We start from the raw sequence: 20,294 nt of genomic DNA, 5'->3' as shown, positions 1-20,294 counted from the left end.
CGACGCTGTGCGACAAAGTGTTTGGAAGCCAATCTCACTTGCTTTATTTGACTCTTGCCAGCTCCTTTTTGACAGGGATCTACCAATTGCGTCAAACGGTCTCAAACTCACATCTTTTTTCGTCACCTATGCGATGACTCTTATCGCGTTTGTCTGATTATGCCACACGTCCAAAATCTGGAGGTAAGGCCGCAATTCAGGCTAGTTCCTAATATGGCAGTTTCCACAGCAGTTCGGGATATTTACACTTTTGGTTTGCCGAAAAAACAGGAGGAAAAAAAATGTGTTTTGGTCGCTGTAGGCCTTCCGACAAGAAAGTGTTTGTTGGAATTCGCTGTCTCACTTGTTATGCTTTGTTATGTTATGCACTGATGCAGTATGGAAAATAAGAGGGTTATTTTCACACAAAATATTCCTCTGATGTGTAAATATATCTGGCGAAGGTTTCGACATTTTGAAGAATAAAAAAATCTAGAGCTGCCATGAAAACTTTCAGATCTCAGCTAAATCCTATTCCTCATTCAAAATTTTTAGCTGAATGTGAAAAACGTTTTCTGAAACATAAAATCCTGTGCTGTATTTTATTCAATTAAGCGAATTTTGGGAAAAGGAGTTTCACCGTTCTATTTGAAAATTTTTTTAGTTAAATAGGTATATCACAAAGCTAAATATGGTTTAAACTGATACAGTGGTGGAGATCGTGGGGGCTTTTGCTAAATTGTTGGTTGAATCCAGTGGGGTAGTGCTATCAAAATACCAAGGGGGGGGGGGGGTTCTTGCTCAAAATGTTGCGAAAAACAATGGCAAACGTAGAAGTTTGCCAATTTTCGGCATCAACAAGGGGTCTGAGCCCCCTAAGCCCTCTAGCACTACAGCCCTGGTTAAAACACATTTTAGCGCTTTTGTCGTTAATTAGTTTCGTTTTTCTGTAAATTTACTAATTTTTTGAGATCTTGCCCCCCCCCCCACTACCACCTATAAAGTATAAAGTATTGTAGACAGGTGCAGTGGCAAAGAATGAGAAATCCTTGCTCAAAAAAATTTTCTGTGACTAGTTTCTTACTATGTTTCTGAGACTAAATCATGGAAACTCTGGTACCCAGCGTAAGCAACGGTTTCTTTCGCTACTTTTTCTTGCTGTCAAGGTATATTTAACGATAAACTGCCGCAATATTTTAAACACATATTCCCGCCTTAACAATGACAAATCTTTGAACAACACCTGTAATATCATACAAATTTTTCTAATAAGAATATCTAAATTTTCTGGGCCTCGATATTCTTTAAAATTGAAATGAAATCTAAGTGTATATTTTATTAACATCATCGCACATGAAAGCAAAGGGTTTTGGTTTGCATAAATATGGATTATCGCCTTGAACTTCATTTAGTAGTTTGAAAAGCAAAAATTCAAGTTTAAAACAAACGAAAATCCTTAGATAAACAAAACATCTTTCTTTTGGCGAACTTGTTGCCTGGCTTTTATTCTTAATTTATTTATAAATTTTAGCAATCTGGATCCTCAGTATTCTCATAAGCTATATTATTTTACAAAAAATTGTTAAAAAAGCTACTACCTTCTACCTAAAGAATCACACACAAAATACATTAATTGTAGTTTTTTAAAGCTAAGAATAATGCTGACAAATTAAAGGCAAATAAAAGGCAATCTTATTTGCATTTTGACCTAGGGGAATTCGTACACCTTTTGTGAAAATCCTATTGTTTTATCTGAAAATCCCCAGAAATCCATTTGTTTTAGGCAAAATCTCGTACGCTGTTTGCAAGAGTGAATCGCCCTTCGATTCTTACAATGTTCAAGTATATTTTTATCTTTGTGTTTTAGTTTTGGCAGTACGGAGTTACTTGGTTACATTAATGAAATCGTTTGAAATGAATGCTTCTACTGATATAAGATGGTAGTGAGTACTTGCAAGGGCCTAGATAGCTACAGCTATTTGATTGGGGAAGATGAAATAATTATATTTTATTTTGGTTTGGGGGAAGGGCCAACCCTAATAAAACTGAGTGTGGCAATAGCTATTTTTAACAATATAAAGCGCTTTACTTATGTTGAAATATTTTGGGGGAGCAAGTCCTTGAGTACCCTATATCTCGGTCCGGTCGATCTCGGTACTTTATAAGATCTGTACATAGGGGTAGAGGTAGAGCGACTAGCTCCTTTCCTCACTGTTTGGCCTCCCCAGTTTTTCCATAGCCCGGAATAGTCTTATCTCTGACCCCTCCTCCCCATTGTCTACGATTTTAATGAGCAAAGGTTAACGGTGATGTTGACAGTTTTTCGAGTGCCTTCCACCTAAGCGGAACCTCTCGTAACTTAGTCATTAAAGATTTGCCCTTTCTTTGTCCATATAAGGAGTATGGTATACGATTACATCATACACTGGCTGCCGGATCAACCTCACATGATTTCCAACGAAGTGACCCATAAGAAGGGACGACCGGAAATTTTAGCATCAATCATAACGGGTGCTGCTTAGAATCAAAGGATCTGGCACCTCTTACTTGAGCGGCTTATAATAAAAGAATGAAATTTAGTAGTCATTAGATTTTTTCGCTTTGTGTGTCGAAGTGACATTAGGAATGGCACTTGGGTTCTCGATTGTGTTGTGTTGAGCCTTTTCAGTGACTGATTGTATTGTAATTAGTTGTAGAAAACAACGGGGAGCTTTGATTGGTGGAGTGAAGAGGCTTTTGTTTAAAGGAAGTCTGGCCCCGGTCATCACTGCTCCAACCGTATGGATACCTGAAAGTTGAGGAATCAAGTTTTCAAGGCGGCTATTTTTATCAATCGGATCTGGATATCAAAGATACAATCCTTGCACAAGTCCATCATGGTTGTAAGTTGAAATTTTCTTGCTTTTTTCTTCTACGCCATATAATTCCTAACAAAAAATGTTACCAATCAATCTTTTTGACCTGAACAGCTATGGCCTTTCCTTGGCAGTGAGTTCTGACCTATCAACTTTGATTGACCTTTTAATGATGGAAGTATTGGTGTTATTTTAAGTATGAATTTGACAAACGTGTTTGATTGCATATTCTTTTTCAGTTATCGATAGGAAATGCATACAACCGTATTATATTAAACTAATAAATTGATACTGCGCTGATGTTATCCATAGATTCTTACTAATTTAACCTCTTGTGTCCATAAAAGCAGTGCTCGCGGTAAAATAACTTGTCGACATCTTATTTCTTTTTTGCAAAAACACCGCTATAGAAGTCACTGGATTAAACAAATAAAGAAATTATGGAATGAATCCGCAAGTCACGCCAAAATCTTTTCATAAACTTAAATTTCCATTTACAGCGCCCTAGCCTAAAGAGATTTTGATTTTGATTAGGAAAAGTTTTGAGCTTATCATATGACATTTTGCCGTCACACATTTCATAGAAAACTTAATCCTCTTTCTTGGCTCGTCCTTAAATTGTCTGTAGATACTTACAAAAATCCGGTGCTCCCCAATGATTTCGCTACAATGGGTTTCTTGAGAATAATAAGGTTGTTATTTTGTCATATATCTCTGGCTTGCCGCTTGTTAGAAATCAAAATACGAAAATGCATCTTCCATAAGAACAGTTCAGTTTCTATTCAAAGCGTGTGCTCGTTAAAAGTATGCCTGTAGGTAAAACATTTTCCAAGTCGGCTGGCCTGCTAGGAAAATTCACCAGTTATAAAAGCAGATTCTAAACTTTATCATCTAACGCGACCTCCACCCCCAAAAAGGTTAGCAATCAAAACCCTGAAAGCCTTGCAGAATGAGAAGGCAAAAGCGTAGTTATTTGGTAATACCTTTGATAATTCTTTTATGCTAAAACATAGTCAAGTGTTTTTTCAACTGATACAACGATCTTTTCTGGTACAAATTACAGAAATAGTAAAATCGCAGTGGCCTAGCTTTTACCTTTTTACCGAGAACAGTAGAATGCCTATATCTTCTCCTGCATTACAATGCATTGCATTGAACGTTGGCATCTGGTACTCAATTTCGAGTTTTTGTTCCTCTCCTAGACAGACGATGTTACGATTTTGCTGCCCCCTCCTCTAGTTACCCAATTCAACGTTGATGCATAAACGCTCTCAGGGACGTGGCTAGGAATTTCAAAGATAAATTGATTATAACAGGGCATAATTAAACTTTGAACACGACAGGCACTCAATTCTTGGAACGTATAGGGCAGAACGAGGAGCAATTCAATCTTGCAAATAGCGTACAAGATTTTCCCTAAAACAAAAGAAATTCAGAGGATTTTCAGATAAAACAATAGGATTTTCACAAGGTGTACGATATTTTCTTGGAGTGATTTGCCCCTCGGGGCAGAAAGGCCCCCAGCGTGATCAAGGATCTCGGAATCTCACTATTCTGAGCCTATTCATAGTGAAATTTTATGAATAGGCAGTCTATAAGATTTATTCAAATACGAGTGTTTTTCGCATCCAGCAATCCCCTCTACTACGGTTTCCAGGCCTGTGACTAGGATTGCTGAATGTTCGTTTGGAATAAAGTTCAAGTGTAATGAATATTGGACTGCAAGAAGCATAACCCCCTCAAAAACCACAAAACCCAGTTTTTAAAGAACAAACAGAACTAATCGTCATCAATAAGGAATGCAAAGAGCATTGCCTGAAAGGTTTTAAGATTGATCCAGATCTGCTATGTCCTCGTTACGTACTCAGAAATGCATGAGATACCAAGTTGTTGACCTTGCGTTCTATAGATTTGCAGTACAGTATACTGATTTCCAGAGCCTAGTCAGTATTCCATGTTATATACCAAAGGACATCCAATCATTATAAGTCACATGATGGCTCAGTTGATGGCTCATTCCCTGGCGATTTTGGTCCTTTTCCAAGCAATTTTTTGTTATCACCAAGCATTTATCATTTCTCAAAATAATACGAAAGATTTTGCCTTTGTCAAATTTCGTATAAACGACTAGCTTAGTTGGTATTAAAATGGCTCATATTTGGACGAATCTTCTTGCATTTGCATGTTCACAATTGAAAAATGATCTGGCAAACAACGAACCAGGATTGTCTAAGTTGAAAACATTGAGACTATGAAAGGAAATTTGCTGCGAAAAAGATCTTTTGATATTCTCAACGTGACCCATGTTACGAGTCTTAGTGCATTTTGCTCTTCACAAAAACTTGATTTCTGATTGGATCAAAACGGCTTCAACGCTTTCTCAAATTGAAATAAACGCATTTAATCCGTTACAGGCCCCCTCTAATAAATACAAAATCAAAAAACCCCAGCGTTTAATATATTTTCTCTGATATTGCAGAACAACACGCTGCCGACTATTGGGATTGGAACTCATTATCCAAACCGCTTATTTGTTGGTTCCCTGCCTGGTAGTGTAAGTGTTGCTCTTATATAACATCTCAATCAATCTCAAAGGTCACCTTTTCATACCTGTAAAATGCGTGGGATTTTCTGCTTTACCTAATTATTTCTACTTTTTCTATTGTACTATTTATTGTTCCACCTTTTAGAATGGATGAGGCTTATACGTCAATAGTATTCATAAGCTTAAAAGCCTAATGTTTAATATTCTTCTTACAACCTTAAGAAAGGTTTTCGTTTCCCAAACAGTATATTAAATTCACAGACTTGCTTTTTCTGGTGGTTTATATGAGATAACCCAAAAGTATCACTATTGTTTTTGGAAGTGAGAAACACGTGAATGACACCCGGAATAGGTTTCCGCTAATCTGGTCGATCAAGTTTAATTACCGTCGTATTGCAAGTTTGGGCTTACAGCGTTTAGTTGTATTTTGCTAATTTCCACATACTGGGTTTGATAGACGACGGATGCTCCTTTGTTTTTCAACTTACCCATTTTAGAACTTATTTGATTGTTATGGATATTTCTTGACCCTTTGATCAAACAAAAACACCCGAAAATGAAAATGGTCCAAAGGCAACATCGTAACTTACTGCAAGGAGTGTCCCATGCCAAAACGTTATCTTTCAGCGAAGAAGCAATAATTTCCTGTCTCAGCAAGTACAATAAAATTGTCACATTTACCAAATAATTTGCTTTTGATGTTGACTGAGTGAATAATTATACATTTATTTTATCATCTATATAGGCGAGTGCCAATGACTTGGCAGAGTTTTTCAAAAAATTTGGAACAGTCTTGGAAGGAAAAGTCGTGCTTGACTGCAATGGAAATTCTAGAAGGTGAGATGATGTTAAGTTGACCCAATTTCTTTATTGTGAATTTCAGGCCTCTTTGTTTGTGACAATTCTTTGAAAATTTCTCCAAAAAACTCTTTGCTTTATTTATTCCTAGAACTAGCTCGCAAGACTTTAACAATGTTTAGGGATATTCCATAATTTTGTTTTTCATATTTTCCTTAATATTTTCGATTTACTTACAAATTTTGAATACCGGCCTAAAATTATTTTTGTATTTTGTTAATAAATCCCGCATAAAGTTTGGCAAATGATGTGCACGAGCACAATTGAAGTGCACGTTTTCTTGTTTGCCTAAAAACGATTGCTAGATAAATGCTTGTAATGCTAGATAAATTTATAGCCTGGCAAAAATTCTTAATTTTGGATTTCAAAATTTCCCAGGCCTCAACTTTCCTATAAAGCTTATTCTTATAAAAAATGTGTCTTCTGTGCCTTGTTTTCAAAACGTTTTTGTAAGTTAATGGTATGTCAATAAATTTCAGATTTGGATTTATTACTTTTGCCACAAATGACGATGTTCAAAGAGTTTTGGGTCAGGGGTGCATCTTCTTCCGAGGGAAAAAAATCAACGTCGGACCAGCGGTTAAAAGAATGGTTAGTCTCCCTTATATTTTTTTAATTTTTTGTCTTGATAAAAATATTTAAAAAAGGCCCAAACTCGAGTGCCAGGCCTTTATCGATTTATCAGATAATCAAACGATTTAAGCATGGGTTATTAGATACGATTCCTGTTTCATTTTTGAACCAGATTCCCTTAACCAGTCCTTAGCAAGAATTTGTTAGAGTTACGCGGAAGATTTTTGTAGATATGCGAAAATGACACACAACATATCCAACAATGAAACGAATTCTGCCATATTGCATTTACAAAGCACGAGGTAAATCTAATAGGTTAAGTACTTCATGTTAAGATGAAACGTCTTTTCTAACAGAACTCGTCCCTTTCACAACAACTTAGAGTTTCATACCACTTCTCCAATTGCTCGCTTAATAAAGCTTATGAGGGGTGGGCTGGCCAGCCGTGCTACCGTGCTGCAGTCCGAAGGGACTTCATCAGAAGTAAATTTAAATTGAAGTGCCCCCTTTCCTGTAAGGATTGCTTTTGATGAATCGTGACTTTAAGAAAGTAACAGCAAAACACACATTGTAAGAACTGTAAGAACCTTAAATTGAAATGAAAATACTCGTAGAAGCCTATTTTTTGCTTACCTCAATTGGCTTTGGTGGGATGCTGCAATTTTGAAATCCCATCAAGTCCTTTTTCAGGTGCCAATCCATCCCTGCTCGTGGAATGTATTGTTGAGAAATGATACTTTCCTCGCATCTATTGTATCATTCACAACTAGATTTAACATCACAGAACTTCGCCTCTTACAAACTGTTAAGTTTGATGTCTGAAGTGTTATTTAAAAATTGTACTTCATAGAAGAGTTTAATTATATGTTTGGAGATAACAAGTAAAGACAGAAAATGCTTGCGCCAAACTTGGAGATTTCATTTACCCAACTTTCCAAGAAAATGACACTTTGCATGTGGACATAAATGTGAACTGAACTTTCCATAGGTGCAAGTATAATTTAAACAAAAAGACGACCAATAAACTCGAACCATAAGGAATTCCTTTTACATTGACAGACTTAAATATCCCTTAAATATGAGTTCCTAACGATTCAAATATTTCTATCCCTAATTGTTTTGGCACATCCACTCACATTTTTGCCGTATAAATGGCATTTTTGTGAAGTTTGCTACCCTTGTGATAGGAGGCTAAGCTCAACTTGGTCAAAGCTAGAAGCGAAAAACGAACCAAATCAGCAATATCAAGAACGCTGTTGGTTTTAAAGTTTACACGGAATATGTACTACGGGCTAAACAAGCTTGAATATTTGTTGGAAAGCCTTGCTATGCAAATTAAACTTTGAACATGTTCACACCAAAAATGGTTCTAGTTCTGGTTGTTTTGATGACAAGTTCTTTTCATAATGAATTGTTTGAGACTGAAAGATGTTGTATCATCGTTTTTATCTTTTCATAATATTTTCTTATGCTTCAATTCTATATTTCAAAGCTCTTGCTATTTCAGATGCCAGACGGTCAACCAAGCATGTTGTTTTCACCCGATCCTGCAAAAGGAAACATTGGGTCATTCAACAGAAGCCAGGTTAGAATGTTAACATAATGATTGCAATCTGCAGAATGACGTCAAAGTATTCGACCTGACACAGCAGTGACTGGGTCTCGTGATGGCCATTATAGCCCTTGTGCAGTGTTCTACTGTATAATTCCCACATCACGAAATCCAAAGCCAAGTCTGGCGAATTGACCTTGAATTTTGTGGCTGGAAATGTTTAATACTGTGAAATCCAGGTGGTCATTCGACATCTTCATTCATCTGTAATTTATTCATCGTGATCTGGAAATGTTTTGCTGGCCAAAAAGTGAGAGGGCCATGTCCCCTGTGCCCTCCCCCCTGTGCCCTCCCCCCAGTGGCGTGGGCTCTGATCATATTTCTTCCACAGTCAAAAACCTTACCATAATTATTTTTGTGATACTAATGATAATGACAATGCAAAAGTTAAGGAAAGCGTTTTAAGTTTTATCCAATCCCAGTGCCGACTGTTGATGTCACATGTCCTGAGCAAGTGAATCGTTACCAAACCATTTGAATAAAGACCCCTTTCAGTGAGTATTATCATAAACATTCTTTAAATTTTAGTGTAATTCTTTAATTAAACTTTAATTCTAGTAAGAGCTGAGAAAGCTTCTTATCAAACCACTACAGTAACTCAAGTCTATTACTCAATGTAAAAAAATAACTGTTCTAATCTTTGTATTCAAATTCACAGAGATATAAGCGACTTTTTCATTTTATGCTTTATTGGCGCATAATTTTAATCAGGCAAGCCTATTTACATTTGCTACCTAGCATCCGAAGATAGTTTTAGGACACTGAGAGGCTGTGCTTATCGAGCAGTGTCCTGCTCCTTCCTCTTGATGTGACCAAACCTTGTGATTCCTACGCCTGGAAATACAAAGCGCTGGCAACTGTCCTCGTACCCTGGCCACAAAAGCCTCATGAATGCCGGGGTAAAGTATAAAGTATTACGTACCGTATACAGCAACGGTGGCAAAGAATGAGTGGATGCGGGGGAGGGGAGAGGGTCTATTTCCAGTCCTCGCTCAAAAGAGTTTTCTGTGCTAGTTTTTAACTATATTTCTGGTGCCCAGGGTACTGTCCTCACTCTGATCGAAAGTTCGGTCAGGTCAGAGGTTTGAACCACAGATCCTTGAATCTGTAGTCAGAGACCCGAACCACTGAGTTATCCTCGTATTAAAAGAAAAAACCTATTTTTTGTTTAAAATAAATAATTCTGTCTAATGTTGATGGACTTTCAAACTGAAATTCATTGAGAGAGAGAGAGGCGGAGCGCGGAGTACTGTATTAAAGACTTGGCAAAGGAAGTGAAATTTGTAGAGTTAGTTTTCTTAATTTTTTTAAGCTCGCTTAAAACAGTATTTTTAGAGAGGGTCACAACTCTTCGTGCCGTCGCTTTCTTCTTTTTCACCTTGCATTTCTTCTTTTTCCAATTGCTTTCTCGGCCAATAACTGTAATATCATATAAACCTATCCAACGCTTATTCTAAGCTGGATGCGGGTACGTTTCTTAGATCTGGAATTCGAAATGTGGAGCTGGACATGAAACTCTGTAGACCTGGAAGAATAAAACAAAATGATAAAGAAATGCTTCGTTTCCTAATTTTCTTATCACATTGCGTTCGAAGAAATAAGTTCAACTGTACTGATGCGGGCATCTGTACCGATAGGCTGATGTGGCCGATTCACCATTTTGTTATAGAATACAGTAGCGGCGCCACGGGGGTTCTCGGCAGGATCAATTTTGTATTTCGTCTAAATCCGATGAGAAAATGTTGGGGGAGGGGTAATATTTTGGCAACGTACTTTTTGATGTCATCCTTTGATTTCCAAACTGCCTTTACATAGGGAACAGTTAGTTATGGACGTTCCTCTTAGGTAAAATTGGCCTTCCTTGTTTGTAAAAGAGCGTGGCCTAAATGTTTTGTTTTGTCCCCCCAGAGCGTAGCGGCTGGCGCCGCCAGTGATAGAATATGACAAGACATTACCTGAGCCGTAGCTGGCTTTGAAATCAGCTGATCTACTACCAAGAAAACATTGAGTTTCTTTGGTTTGTATTTGCTCTGATTTAAGCCCAGGCCTTATAGGTTGGAATGCGCTAAAAATGTTATGATGATTCTTGGAACTTGAAACCTTCCATAGAATAGGATCAGAACTTATATCTGGATAAAAAGGCCCCTAGCTGCTAGATGGAAGACAAATGCGTCGTTAGAATAGCACGGTATCTATACTTGCTTTGAAAGGCCGAGTGTTTCAAAATCATTTTATTGTTGCACTTTACTTAGGACAGTTGGTTTCTAGGACATCCAGTTTTCATTGAAAGTATCTTTCGTTTCCTAAGCAACAATCCCTAACATTTTAATCTTATTATACGCAAATCTTATTATACATAAACTAGAAAGCTCCAGTACGTGGACTTGGCCCTAAACTCCTGTTGCCATTTTTTATTAGGTCCATCATAATTTTCTTCTTAAATGACATCGTAGCCTGTTGCCGGAAACTTTAAAAGAAAAAATGGATTTCTGATTTTCTGTCCAAGGTTGTATGAAAATTAAATATTTGAGCCAGGAACCCTCTGGAATGGGCGCCCGTGATTCCGAAAAACATCAGTTGATTTTAATGTTTGTATGAATGGTTTGGTTTCTTGCAAAAATCAATTTAGATATTTTGCGGCTTTGGTTGAAGTATAATCGGCTCCTTTTATCGGATAAACAGGGATATTCCATCGTATTTAAGTTTCGTAGGCTACAATATAAGACACGTTGATGTATTAATTAGTTTCATTTTGTCGTCTAAAGCCAAGTGAAAGAACTAACAAGTTTATCAAGCTCGCTTTCTGTTATGTATAATGTGGGTTTTTCCTAATAAACTGTTATGATTTGGAAGAGTAATGTATAAAACTGCTATTAACCTTTTTCACCACAATTTTATCCTTTGCAAAGTTTTACCAAATTGCTAATGTATTACGCAAATATTTTCTGATGAATAAAATTGATCTCAAATCAAAGAAGCGGACTAAGCCTTGGAAAAGAACTGTTTGAGTTTTTGTTTGCTGTTTAATTGGAACGGCGATATAAAGGTCTTTAAATCTAATAGACTCTCGATCTCCAACATGAATAAAATTCCAGCATTTGAGGGACTTTTACTGGAGATAATAATATTGATATTCAAATTTCTGATAACAAAAGAAAGAGCAAATTTACTCCCCTGCTTTGGCTACTGCGACTGAAGAAAGGGTCCCATACACCGAAATTTGTTTCTGGATACAATGCCCTGCATAATTTGTCGTAGGTGAACAGCATGGCCTCCACAGTGGCATTTCTGGCCCAGACAGGAGTGCAAGCTACAGTAGTGGGCTGGTAGGCCCTGACAAAATTCCAGGCTTCTTTGGAAAATTTGGCTGTTTGTTTACAACGCGCAAACAGGATGTCTTGATAATACTTAAAGGCAGTTTGTCTGTAGAATGCTTCGTGGGCTGTGTGACTGACCTAAAAACTCAATGCACAGAAATACTGAACTCGTGTCAGCATTGCGTCAGCAGTTTTAACAATCGTGCATGCAGTTTCAATGTATATGGGTTAAGAACCTTTAAAACAACTATCAACAGGGGTTCGGGGGCTGAAGATTCCCCAATAATTTTCAAACCAATGCAAAAATAACCTCGCTTTTGGCCATTTGCATGTTTATCCCCAAAAATTTTTATTCCCCACCCAAATTCGTAAAATGCTTCGCGGTCTTTCGCTACCAGGCTCTTGCTTGTATATTCCTTTCATTCAACGTTTATACCCTTATACTTCAGTCTTAGGCCTAGTTCAAACGTCGCACTTCTCATGTGCCGAACCTAACTCGAGAATGAAGTACATGAGGGGCGCGACGTTTGAATCAATTTGGTACGGCAGATTTAGTTAGGAGTAGCCTGCGCCGATCGGTAGAGCTTGCCAAACTGCACGGCTCCAGTACGGCACGGTTTCAAGCGTCGAACTTGTCATGTACCGAACTCAATGCATAATTATATCTAATTTATTTTCCTTCCCAGAATTCATTTCTTTCTTTGAGGGCGTATGCGTTTCAAACAAATATTTGAGATTGCGCGCCTTAACCAAGATACTTCATGTAACAATCCTAAAACCCATTTGGCGCCACATGATTAAGTTCGACGTTTGAAACGGGAGTCGAGCTGTCGCGCTAAACATGCTCAAGTGTCGTTCCAAAAACAGGGTTAGGTTCAGCACAAGAGAAGGGCGACGTTTGAACCAGGCCTTAAAGGATGTTATGAAGGCATATAGAACGAATCCTTATTAGAGTGTTAGAATTCATTATCCTTATGTAACAGCTGGGATCCCATGCTTGACTGTTTCTTGCTAGCCAAATAATAGTAAGTATATAAAGCTCAGAGAGAGGGGGCTCAGAAAAACACAGTTGAAATTGCAGATGGTAAATTGAAAAGGCAGTAGTTATGTATAATTCAAAGGACCCTAATAATGATATTATTGCTGTAAATAAACCTAAATAACTTTTTATCAATACCCTTTGAAATGTTAATTTACTTTCTGATGAATTAGGCAAAAATGAAAGAGTTTTGTAGGCACAGTGCTTTACTTCTATGCAGCAGATAGAATTGAAATGCTGTGCAAATTGAAATGCTGAGCAATGTCATTTTGATTATGCATCTCTAAATATATAGAAAATATTCAAAGATAACTGGAGGTTATCGACATTTCAATGTGTGGAATTTCAGTCGTGTTGAATGTTTATTTGAACCTGTATTCCTTAAGTTCAAGCTAACTTTGGTGTTTCATTTTCTTTTTTTCCTTCTCCTTTTCGCTGCCTTTTGACTGCAGACATTTATCGCCCCGTTTGCGATATTCTTTACACAGTAACTGTCTGGGTTTAATTAGGCTCTTCTTTCCATCAGATATGCGAGCTTCGTCCGTTAATTGACCCTACCACGCCGCCAGTTTCACCTGCATCTCCTATGTCCGGACAAAAGGTCTTCTTCAGGATGGACCAAGTGCAACAAGAAGTGAGTATTATTCTACTGTTAATATTTAAAGCACTTTCAATCCTTGAAAATGAAAACCTTTATATCGAAACAAAAAAACGTTTAGGATAGTATTTGAGGCGTGTAAGAAATAATGTAAGATATACGCAGAACCGAACCTGATGAGGGTTAAAAGAATTTATTTTAAAGTATTTGAGCATTAAAAATTTAATAAGCATAATTTCAATATGCCGAAGAAACGTTAATTTAAGAAATAACCCAGAGATTGAAAAATATTAGTTTAATAGAAAAAGCAATAGAGTTGTAAAGTTAACTTAGAATGGCTGTTTTTCTGAAAAGTATCAAGTTTTTATTCATATAACAATATGATAGAGCTGCCAAAGACAAAAGGTCTGGCTTCAACCTAGGCGACCGTTATTGGTAAAGGGCCGGGTTCCATGATCTCAGCTGTGCCTACCCTTGGTGCCAGAGCCTCAGTGAAAAGTGCGTTGTACGTTCGACCACTACTCGCCCATCTCTTTAAATGAGGCTCCAGTACCCAGGTTAGAATGTGCCGTACTTGGCATTTTGTACTTCTTAAGATGCATATTCTTTATTTTTGTCTTGAATTACAGAGTTTTTTAACCTCATAATTCGACAATTTGGTATTTTTCAGACTCCGCCCCAACCTCCACCTCCGCCTCCGCAGAGCTTAAATTTACCGGCGGCTCAGCCATATACAATCTCTTGTGCGGGAATACCTTTACACACGAATGTGACAAATTTCCATCTACCATGTCAGAGTCAATGTCATTCTCCAACTGCACCATCTCAGGGACAGTTTTTTTCCGCCTCAAGGTACACGCTTACCACTACTGTCGTGCCTTATCAGAATGCCAGGCTGAGCTTGCCAATTTCAGCGACTGCTGCAGCTAAATATATTGTATCCCGGACTCCATGTCTCACACAAATGTAAATTTCGAGGTCTCTCCGACTCAAAGAAAGCCTAACAGTGGAAGAGTATATGTTTTAGTAATGACTTAGTCAGTCAGTTGAATAATTTAACTGGATACGTTTGTCGGCTACTCGAAGCAAGAATAGTAGTCGTTTGCGATATGCTAAAAGTATTACTGAAACTTGTTACATAATCTATATCATTTTAATGTGCTTTATGCTATGGTATCAGCCAGAGATATCAATATCTTAGTAAGCTGAAGCCGAGCTGAATTATGAATAACGTTTCATCCTCTTTACGCTTCTGCTGTCTGTAAAGACGCGCTAGAAACTATAAGATACGTTTAACGAGAGTACAAGGACGCGTTAAAAAAGAGATTGACCCAATCGTGTTTGGTTTCATTGATAGTAGCTTATTCACGAAAAATACAATTAATGCTTGGAACAAGTCGTTAAGTCAACATGACCTCGAGAATGTTTGTTGTTTATAGCTTGTAAATGAATGATAAAACAGAATAAGTAAGTTCGAGAGGTTTATCCTTGGAATCGTCCTTGATCATTCAGTAAGGAAAGCTTCTAGATCTTTTAAAGGAGTCAGTGTAGTACTTATTTATACACTTTCGATCATTTCTAAATGGGGACCAATGAGATATAATTTTAAGAACCACTCTTCTTATATTGCAGAGAGTTTCTATTTTTCAGTGTAACATGCTTCTAATTGCTAATTTAGTTAGAAATATTTTGTAATTTCCTATACGTTAATACTGTAAAAATTAACTTTATACCCATTAGTTTTTTGCTCAGTTTTGAAAGGGTTAGATGGATCATGCATTTGTTGACAAATATACCGCTGTATTTAAATGTGAAACTTGGGGGCCAAACGGAGGATGGGTGCTTCCTTGATAAATTTCTAAGATTTGATTTTGCCAGTAGCTATGCCAAGATTTTCTAAACTTCTCTATGCAGGAAAGGTCATTGTTCTCCCCAGATTAAAACATGAATGCTCCCTATCCCTGATATTACAACAGCCGATCGATGGACAGTCTACCAAAACCTCTGCAACAAATACATACATTCACGAAAAGTGTACGAGAACTAAATTATGCAGCTAAATATTATCTAACACAATACATAAAGATTCGATCATCGTGGACTCCACTCTATACCAAACCTGAAACTACAGATCCCTTTACCTTCCACTTAACTTGAAATCATCTACATGAAATCTCCGGCGCCTTTTAAGTTCGTCAATGTTTCATGAGTTATGACGCGATATATTCTTCAAGTTGTCAATGATTCAAAAGTTCTATAGCCTTCTCCCGTAGAAATTTGAAGTCGTAAGATAAATATTCAATTAACTCGTGACTTACCACTAGATCGTCTTGTCTTTAGAAGAATTCACTAACACCTGTAGTACAGATATTTTGACGTGCAATTGTATAAGCTGAATTTGCGTGGCTAAATTCCATCTCCAAGTAATCCTAGATAAAAAGAGGCTTTCTTGCAAATATTAAGAAAAATTGAAGAACGACAGGTTTTACGTGCGATAAAAAAGCAATTATATTTCAAAATGACTGCCAGTATCATTAAAGATCTCTCGTCATATGACCACAGTGTATGTTAATTTGATAATCACCGTACTTTATACTTTGCCGTACTTTGTCATTTTCTGGATTTGTTCTCAAGAAAATTTTGTGCAGCTTGAAATTTTTTAATATTGCATAAGTTCCTTTTTGAGATGGAGACAATGTTTTATTTCAGGCAAGCTTTTCAGTTAAGTTTTAAAAATTACGTAGAAAACTAACAACCAGCATTGCCAAAATCGTCTTGTAAGTTGTATATAATTCTTGTAAAATTACCTAGTTCGGAATAAATTCCCGTAGGTAAAGTTCCCGTGTTAAAAAAATGAAGTCCTAAACAAAACAATAAAAACGAGGCGCGATTTGAACCATGGCTTTTATCCCCTCAATTTCAGAGTCCTTGTTCCCGGTTTCCGACAGTGTAGTGGGGTCTTTTACTAGGCAGCTTTTCTAGAAAGGTTTTTGAAATTAGTTGCAGGTAGTGCCGAGAAACGATTAATCGAGAACTGGCGAGAGAAATAAATTTGCACCCCCATTCACCCAGTTTGTTGTTATTTCTGTTTCGAAAAAAATACGTTCCAATTTTAGGCAGGGAGAAAGGGGGTAAGATACTGGACTATACATCCACGCTGATGAGTACTTGTTAGGGATTTGTTTAGTCCAAAATTATCTGAAAACCGATATTTCACACGGTAATGGGTGCATGGCGAAACCCTAATTTTGGCCAAATTGGAAACAAGAATCAAGAAATTTTTCTATTCGATCCAAACGAATGCACAGAATGTTTGTTTCACTGTTTCTTTTTAGCCCTCCCCCCTCGACCACCACGTCTTTCAAAAGTTTAAACATTAAGCCATGCATCACCAGTAAAGCTTCCCGCTCACGCTTTTTATTCGGTTTTAGCCCCCCGCTCACGCTTTTTAGACCCCTCACATTTCTCAACACTACGGTGCCTGCCACGCCTCTCATCGTCATCAACATTAATCAATATAATCAATAAAACACTCCCCCAGCCGAGGAATTTCATCAAAATATAAAGATTGAATATCTACTAAGCTCAACGTCACAAAAGTGACATTTTAGAGCTTTTACAACAATAAGATTGATAATAACAGAAGTGGTACGGCTGGAGGGTAAGAAAGCTTTGTGTCTGAGAGAAGTGTGAATTCACAATAAGCCAATGCAAAAGTCAGTGATTGCACATGAACAGAGAGAACCAATTCAAATAAAAATGAGATGTTTTCCAGTATCCAAAGGATTTGGACGAAATTTTTCGTACACGCTAGGTTCTGTCTGCTCATATTTAACCCCCTCCCCTCCACAATGTTGCAACCTTGGCTACGCTATTGTCATGGCGCACACCTTATCAATCCATAAACTAAAGAAGGAAGCTGTTGCCTCTCCGCAGTGAACTGTAAATTAATTGGAAGGGGTAGATTCTACCTTCCTTGATGTGGCTTGGTTTCATATGCTTTCTCTTACTCACTTCCAGGATATCAAGGGGTCTATTGTGAGTTGAAACCACTTTGTGTAGCTCTTGATGCGATAGAACATTGTCTTGTACCGCTGAATTGTCGGGAAACCTTTGAGTTATACAGTCGCTGGTTTAAATTATACCAAAGTCGTGTGATTTTACGTCTGGTTTTAATTTATTGATGATCCGCCATGACATATTACGCGATTAATCCTTTTTTGATCGAGTTGATCAGGAGGCAGAGCTTTTGCTCCAGAAAGTACTGGGTAACACCAAGTCATGTGCAATTGCTTGAAAAAGAGGCTTTTCGAAATACGAGACTTCTGCAAATGGCGAAGTTCTCAGATACCCGTTGGGACACGCCCAGGGCAATGCTTGCTAACAACAGAACAGATAGCAAAAAGTTTTCTCCGCCGGTGCATCGTCTGCAAAAAAGATTTAGGCTACTTGTGAGATATATCTTTGTACGCTACCAAAACGAAAGTATTGCGACACCCAAATCAAAATGGCATCCAAAAAATTCACAGTTTTGCGAACCCTTAATTTTGCGCTGAAATTTTCTCCGTAGAAGAACCTAATCATGAAGAAATTTTCTCCAAGATATCAACTGACAATATTAAATGCAGCCCCTTTTGAAAAAAGGGCAAACACGGTTAACAAAAAAAAGGGCAAACACGTTAAATTCCATATTAAGACAACAACAAAAGTTGTTGCGTGATCCGCCATTAATCGCCTTCGCAGGTGTTGCAACACTTCTGTAGTGTACCTGGTAGTGTACTTGGCATTGCAAGCAAATACGATAGAAAAGTTATTTAGTAATATAGTTATTCTTTAGGAGAATCAAATTTGCCAAATTACTAATACAGCTTCCCCTAAAATGCTGCAGAGAATACTTAGTAAAAGATTTGTAAGCAATTGAGAAGTTGCCGTGGCTTGTAAGCAATTGAGAAGTTACCCTGTGTGAATTTTTCCAAATATTTGCGGGAAAAAATGACTCAATAGCTTTTTTTAGGACAGGCAAGAGTTCTCTCATAGGATGTCTATAAATTTCTTTGGTGACTCAAATGTAATTAATTCTATGTTGTTGCAATGCATTCTAAAGTTAACTGGTACATTGGAAGAATTTGAAAAATTGTGCTCAAAAAGTATTGGGACAACTTTGAAATTTTTATCATTAAACAAGTACGGCAGTTATTTCCATGAAATTTTCCCAAGATATTATTGACGTTTCGAAGCCTTTTATGTATGTCAAAAAAAATGAAAAAAACATCAACCATAAAAATTGTTTAGTCTTTTAACTTAAAGAGACTTAAACATAAGAGTTTTAAAAATGTCGGCTGCACAATGAGTGCAGCTTTTATGGTGTGTAGAAAATTCTTCATGCAAAAACAGTAAGAAATTTACGACGCCGAAGGGTGAAAGGTCTTCTCTTAGAAAGCTGCGAAGTGGTATGTCTGAATCCATACCAGACATTATGATGTAATGTAAAAAAAAGCTATATTCAGCAACATAAGCAAAAACATAGCTAGAATATCATAAAAATACAAATTTTCCAACTTTATAAGAAGAAAATGCTCTCTCAAAGCAAAAATTAATCATCGTCGACGAGTACAATGGTTTTCCCTTTGGTGCCACGCAATTTTAAAGATAGCTTAAGTAAATCCAATGATTTGATAAAACTGTAACGTTTTCTCAGATTCAGTAAACTTTATTTGAATTTTAGTAGCTTGATTTTGTAATTTTATTTATAAATGTCTTTGTTATGCAAATGTGAATCTAAAAATTGAATTCGTTTTGGCGTCTCTAAAAATTTGCCAAGGTCATGCAATTTTGCTTTTATTAGGCCTTGCAACTCTTTTGCATATTTTTTTGTCATATACAGAAAAAATGTAAGAATCCAATACTTTTACAGTCGTGATTCAAAATTTGAAGTGTTTTTCAACTTTTAACCGCATTTTGGGGCTACATAGGCCTAGGTTATTTAAAAAAACTACCCATAACCAGGAACGCCGGAACGGTGGGGATGAAGGGGGCAGCGCCCCATTGTCGTAACTGGAAGGGGCAGAGGGGGCAAATATGCCCCTTTTTAGAAAATAACAATTTTAGATACAGTCATTTTTTCTTTAAAGATGTAACGTTAACCACAATTCCCAACGGCTCGTATGCTATTATTATTCTTTTTTGCTCAAAAGTAATAGATGATTACAAAAGATATGTTAAGATGAACGAAAAATCAAGCATTCAAACGTTGATAGTTACTTCTGTAAAATTATCGTAGACCTTTCACTGCTAATTATATGCGCCATTCTAGCCACTAAAGATGCCCTTTCTAAATTTCTGCCCCCCCCCCCTTGCCCTTTATCGGCTCCGGCGTCCCTGCCCATATCTGAACAATTTCCTTTGCACATTCGATTCAACGCAACGTCATTACGTCGTTCTTCTATCAAAAGTGTCCCAAAAAGAGTATTTCCATTTTGACAAAAGTTTGCCAAACGTTTCGAAGAGAATCGGTGGTTTTCGATTGTGTACTCAACCAGTATTACCTACCTACGTCTTTTTCTGACCTTGGTTGAAACCTTTGCCAAAATTCTTGAGTGGCAATCGTTTGCTTTTGAGAATGCAATTTGGCCTATGGTTCTAACTAGATATCTTGCTTTTCTACTCATTTCTCATAACTGTTTCTTTAGAGGCCAGTTTACCTTTCCGTGTTCACTTCTGCTTGTTTTTTGCATCAGTGTCACGTCTATTTTAGCCAAGGGTCACTTGCGTCAAATCGAACTTTGAATTGAATGACTCCGCACCGCAATGATTAATACAGCACAACAAAGAGCAATATTGTTTTATGTAAAATTCAAATAGAAAACTGAAAACATGATGATGATCTTATGAATGGCGAACTAAAGACGATTAGAATAA

General features: G+C 37.2%; 1 protein-coding gene across 1 annotated transcript; it reads left to right on the top strand.

Annotated features, from left to right (window-relative positions):
- The first annotated feature begins 2,152 nt into the window (after positions 1–2,152).
- Positions 2,153–15,977, top strand: LOC135690122 (deleted in azoospermia-like-A). Its single transcript, XM_065207594.2, has 7 exons — positions 2,153–2,861; positions 5,314–5,388; positions 6,125–6,216; positions 6,717–6,828; positions 8,318–8,395; positions 13,305–13,412; positions 14,047–15,977. Exons 1-7 carry the CDS (start codon positions 2,856–2,858, stop codon positions 14,344–14,346), a joined length of 771 nt encoding a protein of 256 aa, XP_065063666.2. The 5' UTR covers positions 2,153–2,855; the 3' UTR covers positions 14,347–15,977.
- Positions 15,978–20,294: the final 4,317 nt, after the last annotated feature.

Source organism: Rhopilema esculentum, chromosome 5 (assembly GCF_057945365.1).
Source record: "Rhopilema esculentum isolate cy_ngs chromosome 5, ASM5794536v1, whole genome shotgun sequence".
NCBI classification, from domain to species: Eukaryota; Metazoa; Cnidaria; class Scyphozoa; order Rhizostomeae; family Rhizostomatidae; genus Rhopilema; species Rhopilema esculentum.
The sequence above is the reverse complement of the archived record's forward strand: the minus strand, read 5'-3'. Positions and strand labels throughout refer to the sequence as shown.